The sequence below is a fragment of the Kogia breviceps genome, chromosome 10 (assembly GCF_026419965.1).
Source record: "Kogia breviceps isolate mKogBre1 chromosome 10, mKogBre1 haplotype 1, whole genome shotgun sequence".
Lineage (NCBI taxonomy): Eukaryota > Metazoa > Chordata > Mammalia > Artiodactyla > Physeteridae > Kogia > Kogia breviceps.
The window spans coordinates 35,626,306-35,647,239 of NC_081319.1; the positions used below are offsets into that span (position 1 = coordinate 35,626,306).

General features: G+C 42.2%; 1 protein-coding gene across 10 annotated transcripts in view; it reads right to left on the reverse strand.

Moving 5' to 3' along the window:
* Nucleotides 1-20,934, reverse strand: part of CACNA1D (calcium voltage-gated channel subunit alpha1 D) — a 328,454-nt gene that overhangs the window by 138,754 nt on the left and 168,766 nt on the right. For all 10 annotated transcript variants that reach the window (XM_067043912.1, XM_067043915.1, XM_067043911.1 and 7 more), the window contains exons 4-7: nucleotides 17,833-17,972; nucleotides 8,928-9,070; nucleotides 4,519-4,671; nucleotides 3,536-3,732 (exon numbers count right to left, since the gene is read on the reverse strand). In XM_067043912.1, the coding sequence (XP_066900013.1) occupies nucleotides 3,536-3,732; nucleotides 4,519-4,671; nucleotides 8,928-9,070; nucleotides 17,833-17,972 (633 nt within the window). The remainder of the gene's footprint in view (nucleotides 1-3,535; nucleotides 3,733-4,518; nucleotides 4,672-8,927; nucleotides 9,071-17,832; nucleotides 17,973-20,934) is intronic.

A 20,934-nucleotide genomic window follows, 5' to 3' on the forward strand; every position in this document is an offset into this window, starting at 1 on the left:
GCTTGGCACTAAGGCAAAAGGCCACAAATGATTTATATGGATAGCTCTCTTATGAAATCAATACTCTTTTCATTAATTTCCTACATCTAGAAACATTTCCTCTGAGCTGAAGAAAAAAACAATAGGATCATGTAGGCTTACTCAGCATCTTGTGGACAAAATGAAAGCCCAGAGAGTTTGGGTGACCTACCCAAGGTCACACGCCCAGCCCTTTCCAGCCTTAAGGCTCTTTCCTTGCACTACACCTTTCTGCCTCTGTGGACAACAGATGCATGTGGGTCAGATGGCACCTTAATTATGTTTATGGAATTCACTTCATAAAAGAGCACTAAAAAAGTCATTTTTCACCAGAAACTAATAATCCCATTCCCCACACATCCAACTGGTCTTATTCTATGCGTGTCTTTCTGCATATCGGGCCCACCCGCACGTCCCTTTTCAAGACCCTGCCACCACTTGCCAGGCACTCTTGGGAACTGAGGTATCCCTGAACTTGAGAACACTGACTGAATATAAACCTGACCAGATGCAAACTCATCCCTGGCAAAGACTTTGACCACCATATACAAATGCCTAAAGGATTGAAAATTTTGCTTGCCATCAATATTTTAAATGATATCTCAGTTCTCTCTCAAGATGTTCCCTTTACACTCTAGCTGTGGATAAAAAACAGGCACTTAAACATGGCCCATCTATAGTGAGGCAATGGGATCGTGCACTTAAAGAGTAACAGTAACTGGTGTTTGCTGATCGCTTGCTCTGGGCCGGGCACTGTGCTGGGCAGGGATGTTCTGTTCTGTGCACAGCTGAGCGGCTTCCCGTTGACTGTGGTGCATCAAGTATGAAGAAGGCTGGGGCCCTGGCTCCTGCCTGTCTCTGTGCTGAGATAGTTGGTGTAATAAACAAGTAATTAAAAGAAACCTGATGTGCTTCAGAGACTAAGGTATTAGTGAACACTCTGGAAGACATCACTGAGCTGCCCCCTAGTGTTGTGAAGGGCTCGAAAATCTCTGACAGTGGAAAAATGCCAAGGAAAGAGCGCCGGGTTCTAGTCTAGACCAGGGGTCACCAAACTATGACCCGCAGGCCAAACCAGCCCACCACCTGCTTCTGTACAGTTCGTGAGCTAAACATGGCTTTTACATTTTTAAATGGTAGGAAAAAAATCTCGAGTATCTCATGACACAGGAATGTTATACAAAATTCACATTTCAGCGTCCATAAATAAATATTGGAACGAAGCCACATGTTTGTTTACATGATGTCTACGGCTGCTTCCAAGCGACATGGGCAGAACTGGGTGGTTGTGACAGAGACATTACAGTCTGCAAAGCCAAATATATTTACTATCTGGCCCCTTATAAAAAAAGTCTGTAGACCCCTGTTCTAAATCAAGTACCACTTGCTCTAGCGGTAGGAACTTGGGGATGTTCAGGAGTTTATATTCCACTGTTTCCCAGACCTTCTATAATGGGATATAGACTGGAATAATGTTGATAAATTACTGGAGTTCCTCCATCAGAATAAAGATGCCATGTAATTCATAGAGAATGTAATTATTATGTTGTCAAATTATCAGCTCTGTGATTGTCATATGAAAAACAGAGGCAATGATTATATCATCCTAGGTGATACTTAGAGGTTCTCAGGAAAGCAAGTAAAAACTTTTGTTTCTGGGTACGTGGAGTTTTCTCTCTAATCACACGCTCCCAGAGTTTTCACTAGCTTGGCGATAGGAAGACTGTCATGAGACAATCAGTGTGCAGAAACAGAACATCAAGTATAAAACTGTCCATTAGTCAGGGCATGTTGGATCGGCAATGGCAATTCACCGTGAAAACAGGGAGAACAGAGCTGAGAGGAGTCACAGGTTTTTCATTTGTTTGTTTTAAATCAAAATGTTGTCTTCTGTATTGTTCTGGGGGGAAGGATCAGAGTTTGGGCTACCTGGATGACGCTTTTTCTATTTATCAGAAACCTCAAGGGAAGACTGGGATTGAGCCCTCTGCTAATCTAACTAGGAGTTACAGCTTAGAAGGTAATACTGAAAACAAACCCTTTACCTAATTAGAGGGTCCCCTTGCATGGCCGTGGCCTTGGCTCATCCAATATAATCTCCCTCCTTCTTCCTCTTCACAAAAGGCATTGTGTTATGGATATAAATAACAGATGTGCATACCCACACAGACACACACACACACACACACTCCCCTATGACAACAGAAAAAGGAGAGAGGAGAGAGAGAGAGAGAAACAAGATATAACATGTTGGTGATGTTTTAAAAACCTTATTACCAAACTAGACTCACACTTTGGGGATGAAAATAAAACATGTCTTCTTTGCCTAACACTGGACATATATAGGGACTTCTACAATCTTGCATGCATGGAGTTCACTTGTGAAGGGAAGCAAAAACCTATTTACAACTGTTATATGCTATGTTCTCTTGAGGTTACAGAGTAATGGGAAATCCTATAAAGTGTCTGAAATTTAGATCCTGTTGGAAGATACTTCTCAACTTGCAGGCCTTCTAACTAGAGACTGACCATTCAAGAAGTATGTTATTACCCACTGTCTTTTAACAAATCATTATTGGAATCCTGGTTAATGCCATTTGGACTTGGATTTAGGCTCAAAATCTGCAAGTCAGCTGTTTTTCCCAGCAACTGTGTCGTGGAAAATAATTTCTATAATTTCTAAACTTCTGTGAGCTTTCTCAGATTCTATCAAACACAGAAGTAAACCAACAAACCCAGCTCTGAGAAATGGCTGTTAAAATATGACTGCTCTTCATTTACAGCAAACCTTTCTGGCTCTGTCAGGAACAAGGAGAGCCAGCCCTGAGCCATACAAAGAGTGTGCAACTGTCTTCATGGACAGGTCCACCAGCCCTGGAAGGCTTATATGCCATTTCTACCCTCTCTGCCAGAGTTCTATAGCTTCAAAGAAAAAGGAAGAGAGAGCTAAGGGCTTATGCTGGGCTGATTAGTAGTAATACTGAAGATGCAAAAGGGAAATACTACATGATAGGGGAAAAAAACCATTTGGGCTTTAAGGCTGTACTAAGCTATGGAAAGCATGAAAAGAATTCAATTAATGTTCCCTAACTTCCATTTAGGATCTGGTAGAGCAACCTGCCTTTAGGTATAAAAGGTCAGTTTTAGTCCATGGAAGTCCAGGAGCCTCTTAACCTGGGGACTGACCTCTGGCTCTTTAAGAGTTTAACGAGGACAGCCCTGGCTCTCTGCAGTTCCTCCAACAAAGGGGACTACTGGGCATGCTCAGCAGTAAGTCCCCGGGCGGCACTGGGGATGCAAGGGAGTCCACATCCTATAGCAGCTTTCTAGAGCTGAAACCAAGGCCCCAACATGGACAGATGATAGGTCTTACTGAGTGATGAGAGGGGCTGCTTCCCTTCCCAAAGAACTCACTTCCAGGGGGTCTTTTTCAGCCAGCTCCCCAATGGCTCTAGCTAATGAAACACTTTTATCTGAGGAAAGCATACTCCATCAACTCTCCCCTCAAGCTGCTTACCCAGTAGAGCACGTCTGTCCAGCCCTCCATGGTGATGCACTGAAACACGGTGAGCATGGCAAAGGCAAAGTTATCAAAGTTGGTGATGCCGCCATTGGGGCCAACCCAGCCACTCCTACACTCTGTGCCATTGGCGGTACACTGGCGTCCATTCCCTGAGAACGCACACGGTGCTGGGTCCTCCTCAGCTACGATATCTGCAAACAGCAGAGGAAGGCTTGACCACTCAAGGGAGGAATGAACATCAGGAAACCAAGTTGCAGAAGCCAAGTACCCTGCCCAGAGCCTGGAACACTCTACTTTCCAGCTATGCTATCTTGGATTCCTATTGTCCTTCAAGGTTCACTTCAAACTTTCTCTCCTCCATGGAATTTGCCATTTCCTCTACTCAGAACCCACCCCTCTCTCCTCTGTCCCCACTCTAACAGCACCTTTCCTCAGCCTATACAGAGCAACACTATTGATTCACCTCACCGTCCAGTTTCAGGGGGTCCCCCCATCTTATTTACCAGAACACATTACATAGGAAATCAAGATAGAAATGGGAAGTAAATTCTCATTTATTCTGAATATAATTCACACTAAGAACTGTCTTAGATTCACCAGTGTATTTGGCTATCTTTTTTTTTACCCCGTCTCTCTCTCTCATTTTGTTTTAGATTTTCCCCAAACCACAAAAGTTGTTTTTGGAAAAGCCAAATTTTTAAATAGTTAGGTTAGCTGCCATTTTTTTTTTTTTTTTTGTTTTTTTTTTTTTTTTTTTTTTTGTGGTACACGGGCCTCTCACTGTTGTGGCCTCTCCCTTTGCGGAGCGCAGGCTCCGGATGCACAGGCTCAGTGGCCATGGCTCACGGGCCCAGCCGCTCCGCAGCATGTGGGATCTTCCCAGACCGGGGCACGAACCCGTGTCCCCTGCATCGGCAGGCGGATTCTCAACCACTGCGCCACCAGGGAAGCCCTAGCTGCCATTTTTTATTACTCACCTGAGTCAGCAAAAAAACATGTTTTGTGCATTTTTCCAATAAAAAGTTCCAATCCTATAATAGCATAGATTATGATTACAAATAACACCAAAAGGGCTATGTGAAGGAGGGGAACCATGGCTTTTATGATGGAGTTCAGGACAACTTGTAAACCTAGGAAAGAGAAAAATAAGTTTGTGAGCCAGGAAGATATTTCAGTGATGCATAGATATGACTCCTAATGATGCCTGCTCTATATAGGACACACAGTAATAAAACTCAGAGGTATTTCACAGCTTTTAATTAACATTAAACCTGGATGTGAGGTAAGTCAAAGAGGAACCTAACAGACCATCTAATACAACTCCCTCAACTTGAAAGATGGAAAAACTAAGGCCTAGAGAGGGCACTGCCAGATATGAAAATCATTCATTTATGCATTTGTTCATCCATTCAACAAAATTCCTTGAACATGTACCGTGCAGCAAACATAAGGTTTAGTGCTTTGGGGGATATGAAGATGTATTAAATAATGTGGCTTCTCTCAAAGAGGTTATGCTGCAGAAGGAGACATAAGAATTAAACACAAATTACTCTAAGGTAGCACACAGATGCTGAATAAGTAATATCACACAGTTAAAATTAAAGACGGATGAAAGACATCGCTTCTGAGTGGGGGAGAAGAAAGAGAACTGGGCGGTAGCCTCCTTCTCAGGAGGGCCTGAAGCATGAGGAGGACGGATTTCCACAGGCAAGGGGAGAGAGGTACCAGAAGCACGGAAGTGAGCTAGTGCCACGTGGGCTGGGGGTGGTGAGTCTCGGCTGGCGGTCATGAAGTAGAAAAGGGTAACAAGAAACACAAGCAGATTGCAGCTGGGTAGCTCTGGGTTTTGAATTCAGATCACAGGGCCAGAGTTTAGTCCCTCGGCAAAAGGCAGCCTCTTTATTTATTTTAAACGGAGAAAAATCAAACAAAAGTTTAATAACATGTATACATGGGAGAGACCCAGGAAAACTCAAAAGGCAGCCTCTTTAGAAAGACAAGTGGGGCGGCAATAGGCAAGACAGGCAGAGAGGCAGCTGGAGGGTGCTGGGCTCTCCAGGGAGGACAGTGCGAGGAGCTGGGTGAGATCAGAACTCAGCACGTGAGTCTGAGTTACAGGAAGGTGCCCAGGGAGGCAGGGCAAGATCAAGAGGCTAATCCTAGTGCCTGAACAAAGACAAGCTTGTCAAACGAGGCTCCCCTGGTGTGACAGAGGGAGACGAGGGGCGAGGGGCCCGGGAAGGAGAGGGTAAGAGCAACTGTCCACCTGGTGAGTCTGATCACTTAACATGAAGGGGGCAGTGCCCTGAGGCTGAGTCGTGGACTTGAGAGATGAGGGAGGGACATGGAAACCTGGGAGCTACCCACGGAGCAACACTGAGAGCCATGGTACAGGAAGAGAAAAGACCATGGGAACAGGGACAGCGGGGCAACACTCTGGACTGGGTGGAGGGAAGCAGGAGCCGCCGGGGTGGGGGGGTGGGGCTGGGGGAGCGGTCGGCAGGAAACCAGAGCCGGACTAGATCCAGGCCACCTGACGCCCCTGCATGTGCCCTGCGCTCCTCCTACCACCGCAACCTACCTCAGCTTCCACTCGACTAGCTCACTCTCTTCCCCCTTTTTTCTTTTTCTTTCCCTCCCTCTCCCTGCTGTCTCTCCCTCCTCCAAAACTGCCCTTTTCTAGTATCTTCTCACTTTCCCAATACATATTCAAACAATGAAAGAACAGAAGAGGCTGAGATGCTAGAATTAAATACGTTAGAAGCCAGAACACACCAAGCAAAAATACTTATCAGCGATAACAGCAAAAGTTCACCTTGATAAGAAGCACATGGGAAGAGGTGGGGGATGCGATGGGGGAGGGAAGGGCGATAAGACCTCTTTCCAGACTTTCATTAAGACAAAACTCCTACATACTGTCTTCGGATACTTAAATGTTCAAATGGTTTCTTCTGGAGGAAAAATGATCAATAGGATGACTTTTAATGTTTCTGTCTTTTATAAGGAATAGATGGAGGGGAAAAGAAACATACGCTCTAATCTACTTGGGCAAGGGTTTTGTTTGTTTGTTTTTTTCATTTGGGTTCATTTGTGGTTGTTTTTTTTAAGACATGGATGGGCCATCCAAAATCATCATCCAGCAGTTATCTCTTCTCAGCTGTATGGCAGTGAGCCCTATGTTTCATAAGTGCGTCTATGTTTATTGTAACGATTATATTTCAGATTGGCCAAATTTATGAAATAATGACATTGTATCCTATTGTGAATGTGTACACTTTCATGACATTAGGCTCCTTTGTATATAACCAATGTGTACAACAGATCTCACAGGACTCTAACCAAGGAGGCAGTGAAATGGAGCAGAAAGAACACTGCGCCAGGAACTAGGAGGCCGCTGGTCTGGTCCTGTTTGGCCACCCACTAGCCATGAGAAGCTGCCCAAGGTTTCGATGACCCTCCTCATCTAAAAGATGGTGATCGTGGACCAGATGATCTTGAGGGTTCTTTCCCATTTGATAGTCTAGGTTTCTGATACATATTTATCAGTTACCTGTGTGGAGCTAGTTAAGAGCTTCTTAACTAGTTAAGAGCTAGTTAAGTCCTTCAAACATCTGAAGGACTCTATCTGAAACACATGTTTACCTTCCAATGAATGAACATATATTCACATACACACACAAAATCATGTCTTATAGGACAGTCTGAGTTCTCTTTAGAAGGGATTAGACAACTCCCAGATAAGTATAAACAGTCACACCTTCCCAGGCATTTTTAACAACTTCAAGGATATAAGAAATCACTAGTCCACAGCTGCCAACTGCATGGGAAAGAGCATGACCCAGAGCCCCTGACCCATCTCCCCAAAGGCCAGCTGGCTCTGATGAGAGACTTGGATGCTCCAGGGCAGTTAATGAACATGAGCTGAGAAAGTCCTCACATATGACTCAGACCCACAAAGCCACTGCACCCGCACGTCTGCTCACAGCATATACTGCAGGCAGGCTGGCCTGTCATTTGCTCTTTGGGGGAAAAAAAGTTGCCGTGGTTACTTTGAAATTAGATTAAGCTGTAACAACTGAATCTGAAACCTCATGTTTGCTCACTGAACTTCTCATTTAATCACATTACATGTAACAGGGCCAGTCATTTCCAAGGTATTTCTATTTTTTCTCAATTGCTTCCAGACGGTTCTGCGGTTTTGACTTGTGCTGACTTTTTTCAATGAAAATAAAGGAACAATCTGGAAAAACAAGTACACATAAAACACCACTTCCTACATTTTAAAAGGTTAAATTTGAGATTTTTTTTTTCCAGAGAATTTTTGGTACGTTCTGAGTGCCAACAGTTTAATTAAATTTCATGAAGAACTTCTGGAGAGGCAAAAACATGATCTGTGTTCTTTTGATGGCTTTATGAGCCATGAAAAAAAGGCACAGCCTGCAATCCCATATCTGTCCTGCAGCTGGAAGCAGGCAGCCAACTCACAGCCACAGTCCTTGGAGAGGCACTAAAACTTGCACCCTCTGAAGTTCCCAATAGGGATGTCCTATCACGAATAGAGCCCAGGGAAGCATATGCCACGCTCCTTATGGAAGTTCCTGGCCAGGGCACAGATGGGGCATCTGCTCCAACTCAGGTGGCACTGAACCTGGCCTAGAGATCTGGAGCAAGAAGCAAACTAGGGCCTGGCACGGACAGGTAGAGTAGGCTAGTGGGTGATACAGCATCTCTCACACTGAGGGCCCTCTCTGTGCTCCAGACCTTGCGCTGAAGGCTCTCCCTGCATTACTGCATTCAGACCCCACAACCACCTTCAGGCAGGTGCTACTGTGCCCTACATACAGGGAGGACACAGAAGCATTCACCTCTTCACCCCCGAGTGAGACGGGCACAGTCCCTCTGTGGGAGAGTTAAATAGACTTTCAGGATTCTGGCACCCTGCTGATCTCACTTTGAAAAAAGGCGGTCAGTTGAGGCCTCCCACACCCTCATCCCCATAACCCACCACGTTCAAAGGGACAGGCCTGAGAGTGGGAGGAGGTAATGGCAGCAGATGTCAGAGGACGATCAGGAGGCCTGAACTCAAGGTCTCCTGCCACCACCCACTTGGTCTCTGCGTGAGAGAAGATTCTCTCTAATATAAAATCAGGAAGACAACAATCACTAACTGCCCCCTCCCCCCCCAGTCGGGGCTGTCACGGGGACGCAAAGTGACAATACAAGCAAAAGTGCTTTGTAAATGGCGAAGGCCTCCATGGTCACCTGCTGAGCCCTTGGATGGTGCACAGCAACTCACCTCATCGCACCCTGTTTCATAATCCCGAGACCAACCCAGAAGGAAAAAAAATCAACAAACTTCTGGCTTTAGGAAACGAAACGTGCTTACTGGGCACTCCTGATACTAGTCGAAGTGGTCGTAACACTCGAAAGGCGCGGAGGGCTTTGACATCAAAGCCTCCCGATTTGCCACTGGAGTGGTTACCGCCTTCTGTTTCTTTGGTTAATTGTTCCAAAATTACACTAAACAATCTGAAAGAAGAAGAGAGGAAGAAATGTTAGAGTCTGTCACCCAGGGAAGCAAAACAGGATGGTGAGAGTAGTTATTTCTGAACAAAGGCCAATTCTGTAAGGCTGCCGCTTAAGTAAAGGGAAGGCAGAACAGAGGTAAGAACCAGGCTGTGACTCCTGGCCGTGACCCCTGCATCTAGAAGGACTAGGGATGGGGAATGATCTCACCTGTTTTCTTGCCAAAGGAGCATCTTAGCATGTCAGCGCCCTGGATCCCTGGTGAATCCCCTCTTCCAATGATGACAGTGCAAGTGCCCCAGCAGCTGCCATTTATGAGCACTCACCATGTGCTAAACACTTTAAATTATCTCCTTAATCCTCAAAAACGTTAGGCAGTGAGAGTTATCGTGAACATGGTTCTACACGTGAAAAAACAAACTTGGCAAGAACAAGTAACTTGACAAAGGCCACAAACTAGTGGCAGAACTAAAACCTGAATCCAGGTAAGTTCGACGACCTTAGATTCCATAAGGGCAGGGAACTGTAGTCTGTGTGTTCATTTGTTCATTTAATCTGTTCCAGCCTAGTGCCTAGAACAGTTCCTGACACACAGGAGGTACTCAAAAAATATCTGATGAATAAACAATGAATGAATGAATGACTCCAAAGTCCCAAATCTTAAACGATATGTTATGCCACTTCCAATACAGTCACTGACACATACACACCCCCACCTCCACCTCCAAAGGGCTGTTCAGGGAATGATGTAAATCACAGATGCTAAGGAGCTGTGCAAAGGCCAAAAGCAGAAACCTAAGAGAAGGTATTAATATCGTCGTTTTCTCTTTTGAAATGTGAATAATATTGTATCTGGCAGCCATGACAAATTTTTCCCTACTCTCAGAAGGCTTTTCGGATAAAGCTATTTTCAGGCAATCCGCTCATTTGACAGTTTCTTTTGCTCTTTCAAATAAACATTTGTTCGTTGGAATTGTTGCTTGTTTTTCAGAATAAATAGAAATTCGCCCATTTCAAATAGAATCAACTCTGGCCAATCAGATTGTGGAAATGATTGGCCCAGCAACAAAGAAAAGGTTTCCAAAGTTTAATTAGCAGCTAAAGCAGAAACTCTGCACCCACTGGCGTGCCTCCGGATGGTCAAGACACTAAGTGCATAAAACACAGGGTGGTCTGATTACAGTCCTGATGGGGCACCGTCATGTCATTCTGGGGTGTTTAAAGACCGGTCATTTGTTTTAATAACGGTACCGCAATTAGCAATGAACCTGGCGGGGGGAACAGGGAGGGAATAAGTCAGGTCTTTACCTTTTCAAAGCTACAGAAGGTGGGCTCTTTCTGGTTATGACTGGGAAAATACATCAGATTTATGGTAGCTCTCTCTCATTAGCATAGTTTTGTAATTACTATAAACCCCTGCAGCAAGGCTAAATAAAGTTAAAAGTCTCCCCTCCAAAACAAGTTCACGGTGTCATAAAAACAAAGCAAAAGGAAGAAAGAAAACCTCAAACACTTCTGAAATGCAGCAGCCACAGGAATTTTCATCCCAAAGGGTTAGGAAAATAATTTATGCAGGTGGTAACTTAAGATTGCTTTCAAGTATCAGTGCACCTTTGCAATGTACACTTTATGGCCCTTTTATCCCCTGTTCTTCGGTGATGCTCTTCAAAACAGGTGAACAATGTCTCTCCCATCACAGAGGAGCCTGACTCAGAGAGGAAAGCCGGCTGCTGTTTCCAGACAGCTGGAGGGCTCAAGGGGTCAGGGCATGCTTCCATTCCTAAGAGTTAGGAGGCATTAGGAAAATCCCTCTCCTTCTCTGGGCCTAAGTTTCCTACTCTGAAAACTGGTTAAATGATCCAGAGCCCTGCCCTTCCCATTCTAATATTCTGTGATTCTACTCCTTTCACTGCCCCCACCCAAACAAAATAAGTACCATGAGCCTGAAGAGATGAGGACAAGAGGAGAAAGTATTTGATCCTAGACTGTTATTAAAATTTACCCAAGACAGGAAGAAAGGCAAGGAGCTACCCAAACTGACACAAATTAGAAGCACCAGAATGAGCCCCCCATGTTCACAAATGCTTAGGTGATGAGCTTGAATGTTTGAAATACATGTTTATTGAGAAATTTAGAGGAGTGGGATAAAAGTTGACTCAGATCAAACTTTTCTATAAGAGAATTATATCAGCTCTGGTAGACACGCTGAACCTTCCTGTGGTCACATAATTAACAGTTAACATTTCAGAAATATCAATTACTTTCTTGACTTCTCTGTTATTGGGAATCTTGACAAAAGCAATAGGTCATGGTTGACTTGGAACGGAAAATCCACTGAATTTAGAGTTAGCAGTTGGAAACTTCAGTGAGCAGGAGTTTGTTCAAGGGAAGACATAATAATTTTTATTTTTCTTTTTGAACTTTTCTTCTGCTCTTTGACTACAATTTAGTACATATTTTAGATAAAGGGTAATCTGATGTTCTAAAGTTTTTCATATTTAATGAGAAAAAAAGACCAAGTCCAGTTCGACTTTAGTTTCCTAGATGATCTTTAAACCAACTTTATTGCAGCTTAATTTATATATAATAAAATACACCCATTTAAGGTGTACAATGAGATGAGTTTTGATGAATGCATAAGCCCCAGTAACAAACACCACAACCAAGACAGAGAGCCTTCCCAATATCTCAAACAGTTCTCTCATGCCTCCTACAGTCATCCTCAGCTCAGCCTCAGCTATCCACTGACTTTATCTGGTTTATCACTTTAGGTTGTTTTTTCCTTTTCTAGAATCTTACATAAATGGAGTCACACAACATGTTCTCCTTTTTGTTTATCTTTTTTTGTTCTCTATGGTTTTGAGATTCATCCAAGCTGTTACATTTATCAGCAGTTCATTTCTTTTTATTGTTGACTGATATCCCACTGTATGAACATACCACAATGAGTTTATCCATTCACCTGTTGAGGAATACTTGGGTTGTTACCAGTTTTTCTCTATTATGAATGAAGTCTCTTTGTGAACATGTATTCTCATTTATTTTGGGTAAGTACCCAGGATAGTCCTGGTAATATGGTCATATGGTTAGTGTATGGTTAACGTGGTAAGAAACTGGCAAACTTTTCCAAAGTGATAGTACCATTTTCCATTTCTAAAAGCAGTGTGTAAGAGTTCCAGTTGCTCCATATTTTGGTTAAAATCTGGTGTCGTCGGTCTTTTTACTAATACTAGTGGGTATGTAGTACTATGTCACTGTTGTTCTAATTGGCACTTCTCTAATTACCAATGACATTGAACATCTTTTCAGGTGCTTGTTGACCATTTACATATCTTCTTTCGTGAAGACCTATTCAAATTTTTGTCCCATTTATGTTCTGGGTCATCTCCTTATCTTTGAGTTATAAGAGTTCTTTATAAATTCTGAATACAAGTCCTTGGTATGTATTGGTAATACAAATATATGTATTGGGAATATTATTTCCCAATCTGTGCCTTATCTTTTCATTTTCTTCACAGCATCTCCTTTGAAGAAAAGTTTTAAATTTTGATAAGGTTCAAAATTTCAATAATTTCTTTTATGCCAAGTGCTTTTTGGGTCCTAAGAAATCTCTGCCTACCCCAAAGTCATAAAGATTTTCTCCTAGAAATGTTATAGTTTTACCTTTTAAATATAGGGCTATGATTCATTTTAAGGTAATATTTGTATACGGTATGAGGTTAAGAATGGAGAGTCTTCTTTTTCATATGGATAAATAGTTGTTCCAGTGCTATTTGTTGAAAACTGTTTCCTCAACCTATTGAGTCATCAAGGCACCTTTGTCTAAAAACAATTGATCACGTCCATATGGGTTTATTTCTAGACTCGCTATTCTGTCCCATTGATCTTTATGTCTATTCCTTACTCTAATATCACACTGTCCTGACTACTGTAGCTTTATAGGAAGTCTTAAAATCAGGTTCCAGATTTGTTCTTACAGATTTCTTTGGCTAGTCTAGAGCCTCTCTAATTTCCATATAAATTTTTGAATACATCTGTCCATCTCTACAACAATCTTACTGGGATTTAGATTAGGATTTAATCTATACCTCAATTTGGGAAGAACTGATATTCCAACAATACTGAGTCTTCCAGTCCATGAACATGGTACATCATTCCATGTATTTAAGTCTTCTTTAATTTCTCTCAGCAGGTTTAGTCATTTTCAGTGCACTATTTATCCCTAAATAGTTCATGGTTTTTGATGCCATAGTAAATAGTAATGTCATTAATCTTTTATTTTCAAATTATTCATGACTAATATATAGAAATTCAGTTTTTTTATACTGACCTTTTATCCAGAAACATTGCTAAATTCATTCAAAACATATAATTTAATATGATTTTAATCTTCTTAAATTCACTGAGACTTGTTTTATGGCCCAGAATATGTCTGTCTTGCTGAATGTTCCATATGCGTGAGAAAAGAATGTGTATTCTGCTCTTGTTGGGTACAGTGTTCTAAAAAAGTCAATTAAGTTAAACTGGTTGATGGTACTGTTCAAATCTCCCTATATTCTTAGTAATTTTCTGACTAGATGTTCTATCAACACTCCTCATGAGAGGGGTATTAAAATGTACAACAACTGAAGATTTGTCTATTCCCCCTTTCATTTCTATCAGGTTCTGCTTCGTATATTTTGAAGATCTGCTATTGTGTGTATATATGCATACACACAGGCACACACACACACGTCGTCTGTGTATATACACATTTAGGATTATTACATCATCTTCGTGAAATGACACCTTTATATCATCATAAAGTGTCTTTCCTTACCCTTGATAATATTCCCTATTCTGAAGTCTACTTTGTTGGTTATTAATATAGCTTTCTTTTGACTAGTTTTTCATGATACATATTTTTCTGTCTTTTTACTTTCAAATTATTTATGTCTTTATAAATTAGGTTTCTTACAGACACTATAGAGTTGAGTGTTGTTTTTATACACATATAAAATCTGATAACCTCTGGATTTTAAGTAAGGGTGGATTTTAAATAAGGGTGAGTTTAAATCTACTATCTTGCTATTTGTTTCCTATTTGCCCTGTCCATTGTTCCTGTCTTCCCTACTTTTTAAAAAAATTAATTGAGCTTTTAAAAAATTCCATTTAATCTCCAATACAGACTTATTAACTATACCGCTTTATTTTTCTAGTGTCTCCTCTAGATCAAGTGTCAGCAAAAGTTTTCTGTAGAGTGCCAGACAGTAACTATTTTAGGATTTGCAGGCCATAGGGTCTCTGTCACAAGTAGTCAACTTTTCCATCCTAACACCAAATAGCCATAAACATTAGTGAGTGTGCCTGTCTTCCAATAAAACTTAATCTGCTAAAGCAGACAGTAAAATACTTTGTCAGCGTTGGGGGGCAGGGGAGGCAATAAACCATTCTTGTTCTATGGGCTGAAGTTTGCTGGCCTGTGCTCTAGGGTTTACAATATACATCTTTAACTTCTCATGGTCTACCTTCAAATAACTCCACCAACTGCAAAGCACCTTCCTATAGTATATGGCTATTTCCTTGTTTCTGTCCTTTGTGCTACTATTGTCATATATTTTACTTTCATAGATGCTATAAACCCCCCCAATACATTGTTGTTATTTTTGCTTTAAATAATCAACTACTTTTAAAAGATATTAAAATGAGAAAAAAGTTTTTATATTTACACATGCACTCATTCTTTCTGGCATTCTTCATTTCTTTTGTACAGATCCATACTTCTATCTATTGTCATTTTCCTTCAGCGTGAAGAAATTCCTTTAACATTTGTTAAGGTGCAGGTCTCCTGATGAATTGTCAGCCATGGTTTGTCTGAAAATTTTCTTTCTTACTTCAAATTTTAAAGATATCTTCACTGAATAAGAGTTCTACATGGACTTCTTCCCCTAGCAGTTTAAAAATGATTGTCTTCTGGCTTGCACAGTTGCTTGCGTAATTGCACAGCTTTTTCTCTACTTTTAAGATTTTCTCTTTATCTTTGCTTTTGAGCAATTTATGATCATGATGTGCCTTGATGTAGCTTTCTTCATGTTTACTTTGCTTGGGTTTTGTTGGGCTTCTTGGATTTGTGAGTTTATATTTTTCATCACATTTAGAAAATTTGGACTATTTCTTCAAATATTTTTTTTCTGTCTCCCCTCTATCTCTTATCTTCTGGGACTCCAAATATATGTATGTTAGATTACTTGATATTGCCCCACAGGTCACCAGGGTGGTATTCATTTATTTTTCCATCATTATTCTTTGTGTTACTCCTATATCTTCAAATTCCTTGATTATTTTCTTCTATTGAGTCTAATCTGCTGTTAGGCCAATCCAGGGAATTTTTCATTTCAGATATGTTTTCCAGCTCTCAAAGTTCCATTTGGTTCTTTTTTTTACATAGTCGCATCTTTTCTCACTGTAGTCATATATTCCTTTTAGGTCCATAAACATATTTATAATAGCAGTTTTAGAAGTCCTGTAAAGGAATTCTCCACTAATCCCACCATGTCTGTCATTTCTAGGCCTGTTTCTATTGATGTAGTTTCCTGCTGATTATGGGTCACAATTCATAACATGTCTAGTAATACCTGACTGGATGCTGAACACTTTAATTATCTGGATTTTGTTGTCTTCCTTTCAAGAGTGTTGAGTTTTGCTTTGGCAGGCATTTAAGTTACTTGCATGTCAGTTTGCTCCTTTTCAGGCTTCTTCTCAAATATTATTAGTAGGGGTTTCAGATGGTTTTTACTCTAGAACAAGAGTTGGCAAAATGGTTTTGTAAGGGGCCAGACAGTAAACATTTTAGGCTTTGTGGACCTAAACCACACTACTCAACTATGTAAACAAGTGCTTGTGACTGTGTTACAATAAAACTTTACAAAAAATGGTAGCAGGCTGAATTTGGCCCACTGACCACAGTCTGCCAACCCCTGCTCTAGAGTTAGTTAGCCCATACTACTAATGGCCCTTCTGGGGTCTCTACTGACAGTCCAGGGTGTTCAGCGAGGTCTTTCCACGCTGGTTGGTCATAACTTGAACAACTCCCAGACCTATGTGAGTCCTAGTTATTAGTCAGCTATAGCCCCCCAGATTTTCTTTTTTCCCTAGTCGTAATCTTTGCCTGGCCTTATAGACTATCATCCCATATAGGGTAGCTTAGTCTTTAGCCGAATCTCAAGAGGACCCCAAGGTATACTTACGGACCTCTTTCTCTCAATATCTCCCTCGTTGCTCCCATATCATGCCTCTCAAATTTCAGCCACCTCAGCCTCCCTGAACTCTTGTCTCTGTCACTTCAACTCAATGAGACTACCACACTCTTCTTGGTTCCCTGTCTTTGTGCTGTATGATAATCCAAAAAATGCCTCCAGACAGAAAGTTGATTGTAGGGTAGGGACAAAAGAAATGGAGCTAAGCAGCTCCATACTCTAGCTGAACGGGAAGTCCAGAGTCAGGAGAGTCACAGCAAGATTATTCCAGAACCAAGAGACCTGTAAGGCTCCTGCTTGCCACTCCTTGTTAAAGTTCATCAAATACAGGAAGGCATGGTACATATCTTCATTTTAGTTGATGCTGCACTACCTTTGCCACAATACCTTAGAGTCCAACGTACTAGGGTGGTTTTTGCAAAAGTTAACATTTTTCTCCGTAAGTCTAATCATCCTGTTGGGCTACCACTATGGATCCCACTTTAACTTCCTAGGTTTGAAAGAACAGGCTCAAAATTTATCCCACTCTCCCAATATCCAGCAGTATTAGTCTCCCATGAAAAGCTAAAGGATTCATGACAAAGAATAATCCAAAAGAAAAATCACCTTGCTCAACTGCAGAAGGCATCTGAATGAAGTCATGGAGATGAAAACAGAAAGGCCATTTAACATTCTCTCTCTACAGGAGAAAATATAACTTGAGGAGTAACCCATTTTACAGCTAGGCAACTAAGACTCAGCAAAGGAATAGATCTTATTTTCCTATGTGGGTATTTGGTCCAAAGACCCAGCATTCCTCTGACACTGATTCATTTTCTCTTGCTGGAAACACTTCCAGGTGTTGAAGGACCAGAATAACACAGGCCACTGTTTTTTATTTTAACATTCTCCTTTAACTGAAACTGTTGGTGCCTTCTTCCTGTGACAGGATTCTGGGAGAAGTCTTGCTTCTTTGCATTTTCTGGTTTATTTCATTTCATGTCGGATATCTGATATTTTTCAAACACTTGTTTTGTTATGTGAAATGCGATAGTAGCATGCCACATCTTTTCTCCCACCTCAGCAGAAAAAATTAATAGCTTTCCTCAAGGGATGTTAAATAGCAGAGTACCTCACTGCTATGAAGGATTTATTACTTTTTTACTGTTTTATTTTGGTTTTCTAGCTTAATGGAGTGTTAAGCATAAGAGCTGTACACGTTGGACTCAAAGCACCAGCAGGGCTGGCCTATTTGTGGAGGCCCAAGGCTTTGTAAGATGCACCCTCTCACATCACAAGCTGAGCTTAAACTTCCTTCCTTAACACGTTACTGAAAGAGGGAGTAACAACAAGAGAATTTCAAATTGGTCCCTGCCCAGAGACCAACAGCAGCATCATCAGGCTTCAGAGAACTCCTGACAGGTTCTGGCAGCAATCACTGGCACGAAGGACCAACCCTGTTCCTTTAAAATACTGTTTTCTGTTACTCCCCACCTCCCATTTTCAAAAAAAAAAAAAAAAAAAAAATTTTCTCAAATAAAAGGGACTTACCCTACTATTACTATAACAAAATCCAGTAAATTCCATCCATTCCTAACATAAGCATTAGGATGTAGCAATAATCCATACGCTATAATCTTCAAAAATGTTTCGACTGTAAAAATAATCAGGAAGGCATATTCTACTTTTTCCTGTGAAGAGAAACAAAGAAATTTTAAAAAGGGGGGATGGGAAAGAAGAAAAGAAACACGTATTAGATCAGTATCTCAGATATATAAGCATTTTTCTCCAAGCAAACTTTTATTATGAGAAATGGAACAATTAACACTGTACCTGGAGCAAGAAGGCATTTTAATTCTAACACAGAATTTCTCATAAGCAACTAAGTGTAAAACACTTTTCATCGGTGGCTATATTACTGCACTTTGCAACTTGCCTTGATGTGTGTGCAGTGACTCTGCCTAGGACATAACAGCACGCTTGTTATTTGCACACATTTGCAAAATGCCGCGTGTTTTCCTCCTAAGATTGACAAATCAGGCCCAGAAAAGCACAAGGATGCAACAAAGCTTCCCACAGGGCTTTGAACAGAATGTCCTTTGGAAGAAAGCAAATTGAGTCCGCTTTGACCCTCTCTTCCTCTTGGGTTTCCATCTGACTTCTAAGTCAGGATCATCTTTGTCACTGAGCAGCAAGGTGACCTCGGCAAGTCCTTGCAATCCCTTCGACCTAAGTTTCCTCACCTGCACAGTGCAGGGAGGGGATTCAGGACAGCAAGCCCACAGCCTCCTTACTGGCGTGCCGCCTCTCCCGGCTGACACAGCTGATGGGTCACCACGCACATTCCCAGGGAGCCTGGACTCAGCCCCTGAATCCTCCTCTTCTTCCAGACTCAGCAGCCACTCCCATCTGACTGCCGCAGACCTCCGAGATGCCACCCTCAGGCTAGAGGGCTCTTAGGACCTTTCCAGTTCCAACTCATGCAATTCCATGAGCTGTAGAAAATGCATCCATCAGCAGGTCTAAAAATGTTGGCTCTTTCCTCTTTTACAAAGGTTTTCTTTATACAGCTTTGGTTTCAATAGAAATATGGACCGCTGAGATGTGTGCGATTCATTTTACAAGAGGCATTTGCTGGCAAAAAGCTACTGAAATAATAACTAAATGAAAACTCGTAAGTAATTAAAACTGTCCCATACAGGCCATAAAGTCCTCTGCTAATATTAATTCTCCTCTGTGAGACCTGAGGAAAGTTACCAATGCCTCAGGAAAACGGAAGTCATAGAATTCATTTATTAAGATGCCTGGTGCAAGGGGGCGAATAAATTTGGCTCAGGAAATGCTTAGTGAACACCTCTTCTGCGTGATGGGCCCCACACCAGGAGCCAAGGTAAGAAAAATGTCTCCACTGTGGTCCTAGCTTCGAAAAGTTTAGTCTGGTGCAAGAGGTAGGGGTTCAGTTGTGGTACACAGAGGACATCTCAGGAGAGGGAACTGACAAAGAGCAGCTCTGCACCTTCATAAGCAGTTCTGCCCTCTGATAAGGCCAAAGGGTTAGACCACTTCTCCCCTGCAAGGACTTGCCTTGTTCCATGTGAGCACTTTTTTGCATAAGCCACCCTGGGGTCTAGCCGACCGCAGCCAGAGTGCTACCCCTCCATCGCGGACGAGTCCCAGTCCCGGGTGGGACTTCACCGCATCTTGCCACTGCATCCTTCCTCTTTATCAGCAGGGAAACCATCTAACCCCGGCGGTACCCCAGCCTTTACCCCCATTATCGGCTCCCCACTGGTCACACTGAAAAGCCAGTTCATCGGTTCTTCCCCCCCAGGTCCCTGTCATTCCTAACGTGCCCCCAGAGCAGCCCTTGATCCTCAGAACACCATCCTAGTGGTCTAATAAATTCCTCTGTGGTGTCAGTTAGCCAGAGTCAATGTGTTTTCAATTTTCAAAACCTAGCTCGTCCCCAACATCCACACTCATGCTTCCTCCAGATCTGCCAGCACGTCCTGCTCTCAGCCTGGCTCATCCCATCCCATACACCCCGCACCCCTCAGCAGGCTGCGAGGCCCTCTCGGACCACGACCTACTCCCTCCGCACAGCCAGCCACACCCTCCAGGCTGGGGTGAGCAGCTGAAATCTCCCAGAGTAGCAGCGTGCAGGCCCCCTCGTGCCACACGCAGACCTCCAAGGACTCCTCTGTTTACACTCTGCAGTCCTTGTGAGCCTTGTGAGAGCAAGGGCTCGTCTTGCCATTCACTGCCACATCCCTGGGTGGTGGGTTCCCACGAGGGGTGCACTCAGGCCACTGTGGATATTCTGAGGAATAGAGACTGACTTTGCTACCAGCTACAGAGGAGAGATCCAGCAAAGCTTCAATGAGGCAGTGACGCTAACTTAGAGAGCTAAAAGGAAAAGCCACTCTGTTGCTTTAATAAGAAGCCAAAAAAAATCCCTGAATAAACCAATCTGTTGTACTCAAATTAGACCCCGACCACCAAAGGTAGATCGTCAACATGTTTTTGAGAGGTAGAGTTGTAAGGGAACAAGATAAGCTGGAAACAGCACGTGGATTTTTACAATTCCTTTTCCCTTTTTATCCTTGCTGCTTTATTTACTGGGCCAGACGGGAAAAAAAAGGCTTCTGCTGCCATCAATATTTATAGCAGTTATATCCCTATATCAACACAGCACTATACTGCAGAGCAGACCAACAAGACAGGGAACAGAGAGTACACCTACCAAACACAGCTTGTTTTTCCTCTTTGGCGTTTATTTACAAGTAATTTTGTCCCAATAAAACAAGGGCCATTCATGCAACTGAATTGTTTAGGGTTCTTTTATCCCCTTCTCTCATCCTCTCCTTTTCGAAGACTTTCGTTTCTCTTTCCAAAATCCTCAGTGCGTTACTTGACGGAATTGATTATAAGAAATATAACCTGGCTGTAACATGATTCTTTCTTACAGAGAGACTCTACCATGGTGCCAGCTGAACAATCACAGCCTGGAGAGCACGATAGACCAGTTTGCCCAGAAGCCAGTGTCATCCTGGTCTCCAGTCCTGCCATTTAAAAGGACTCCAGTAAAACAAATACACCTCCACATTTAAGCAAATGTAGTGTTAAAAAAAAAAAAAATCTTGCAAAACAACA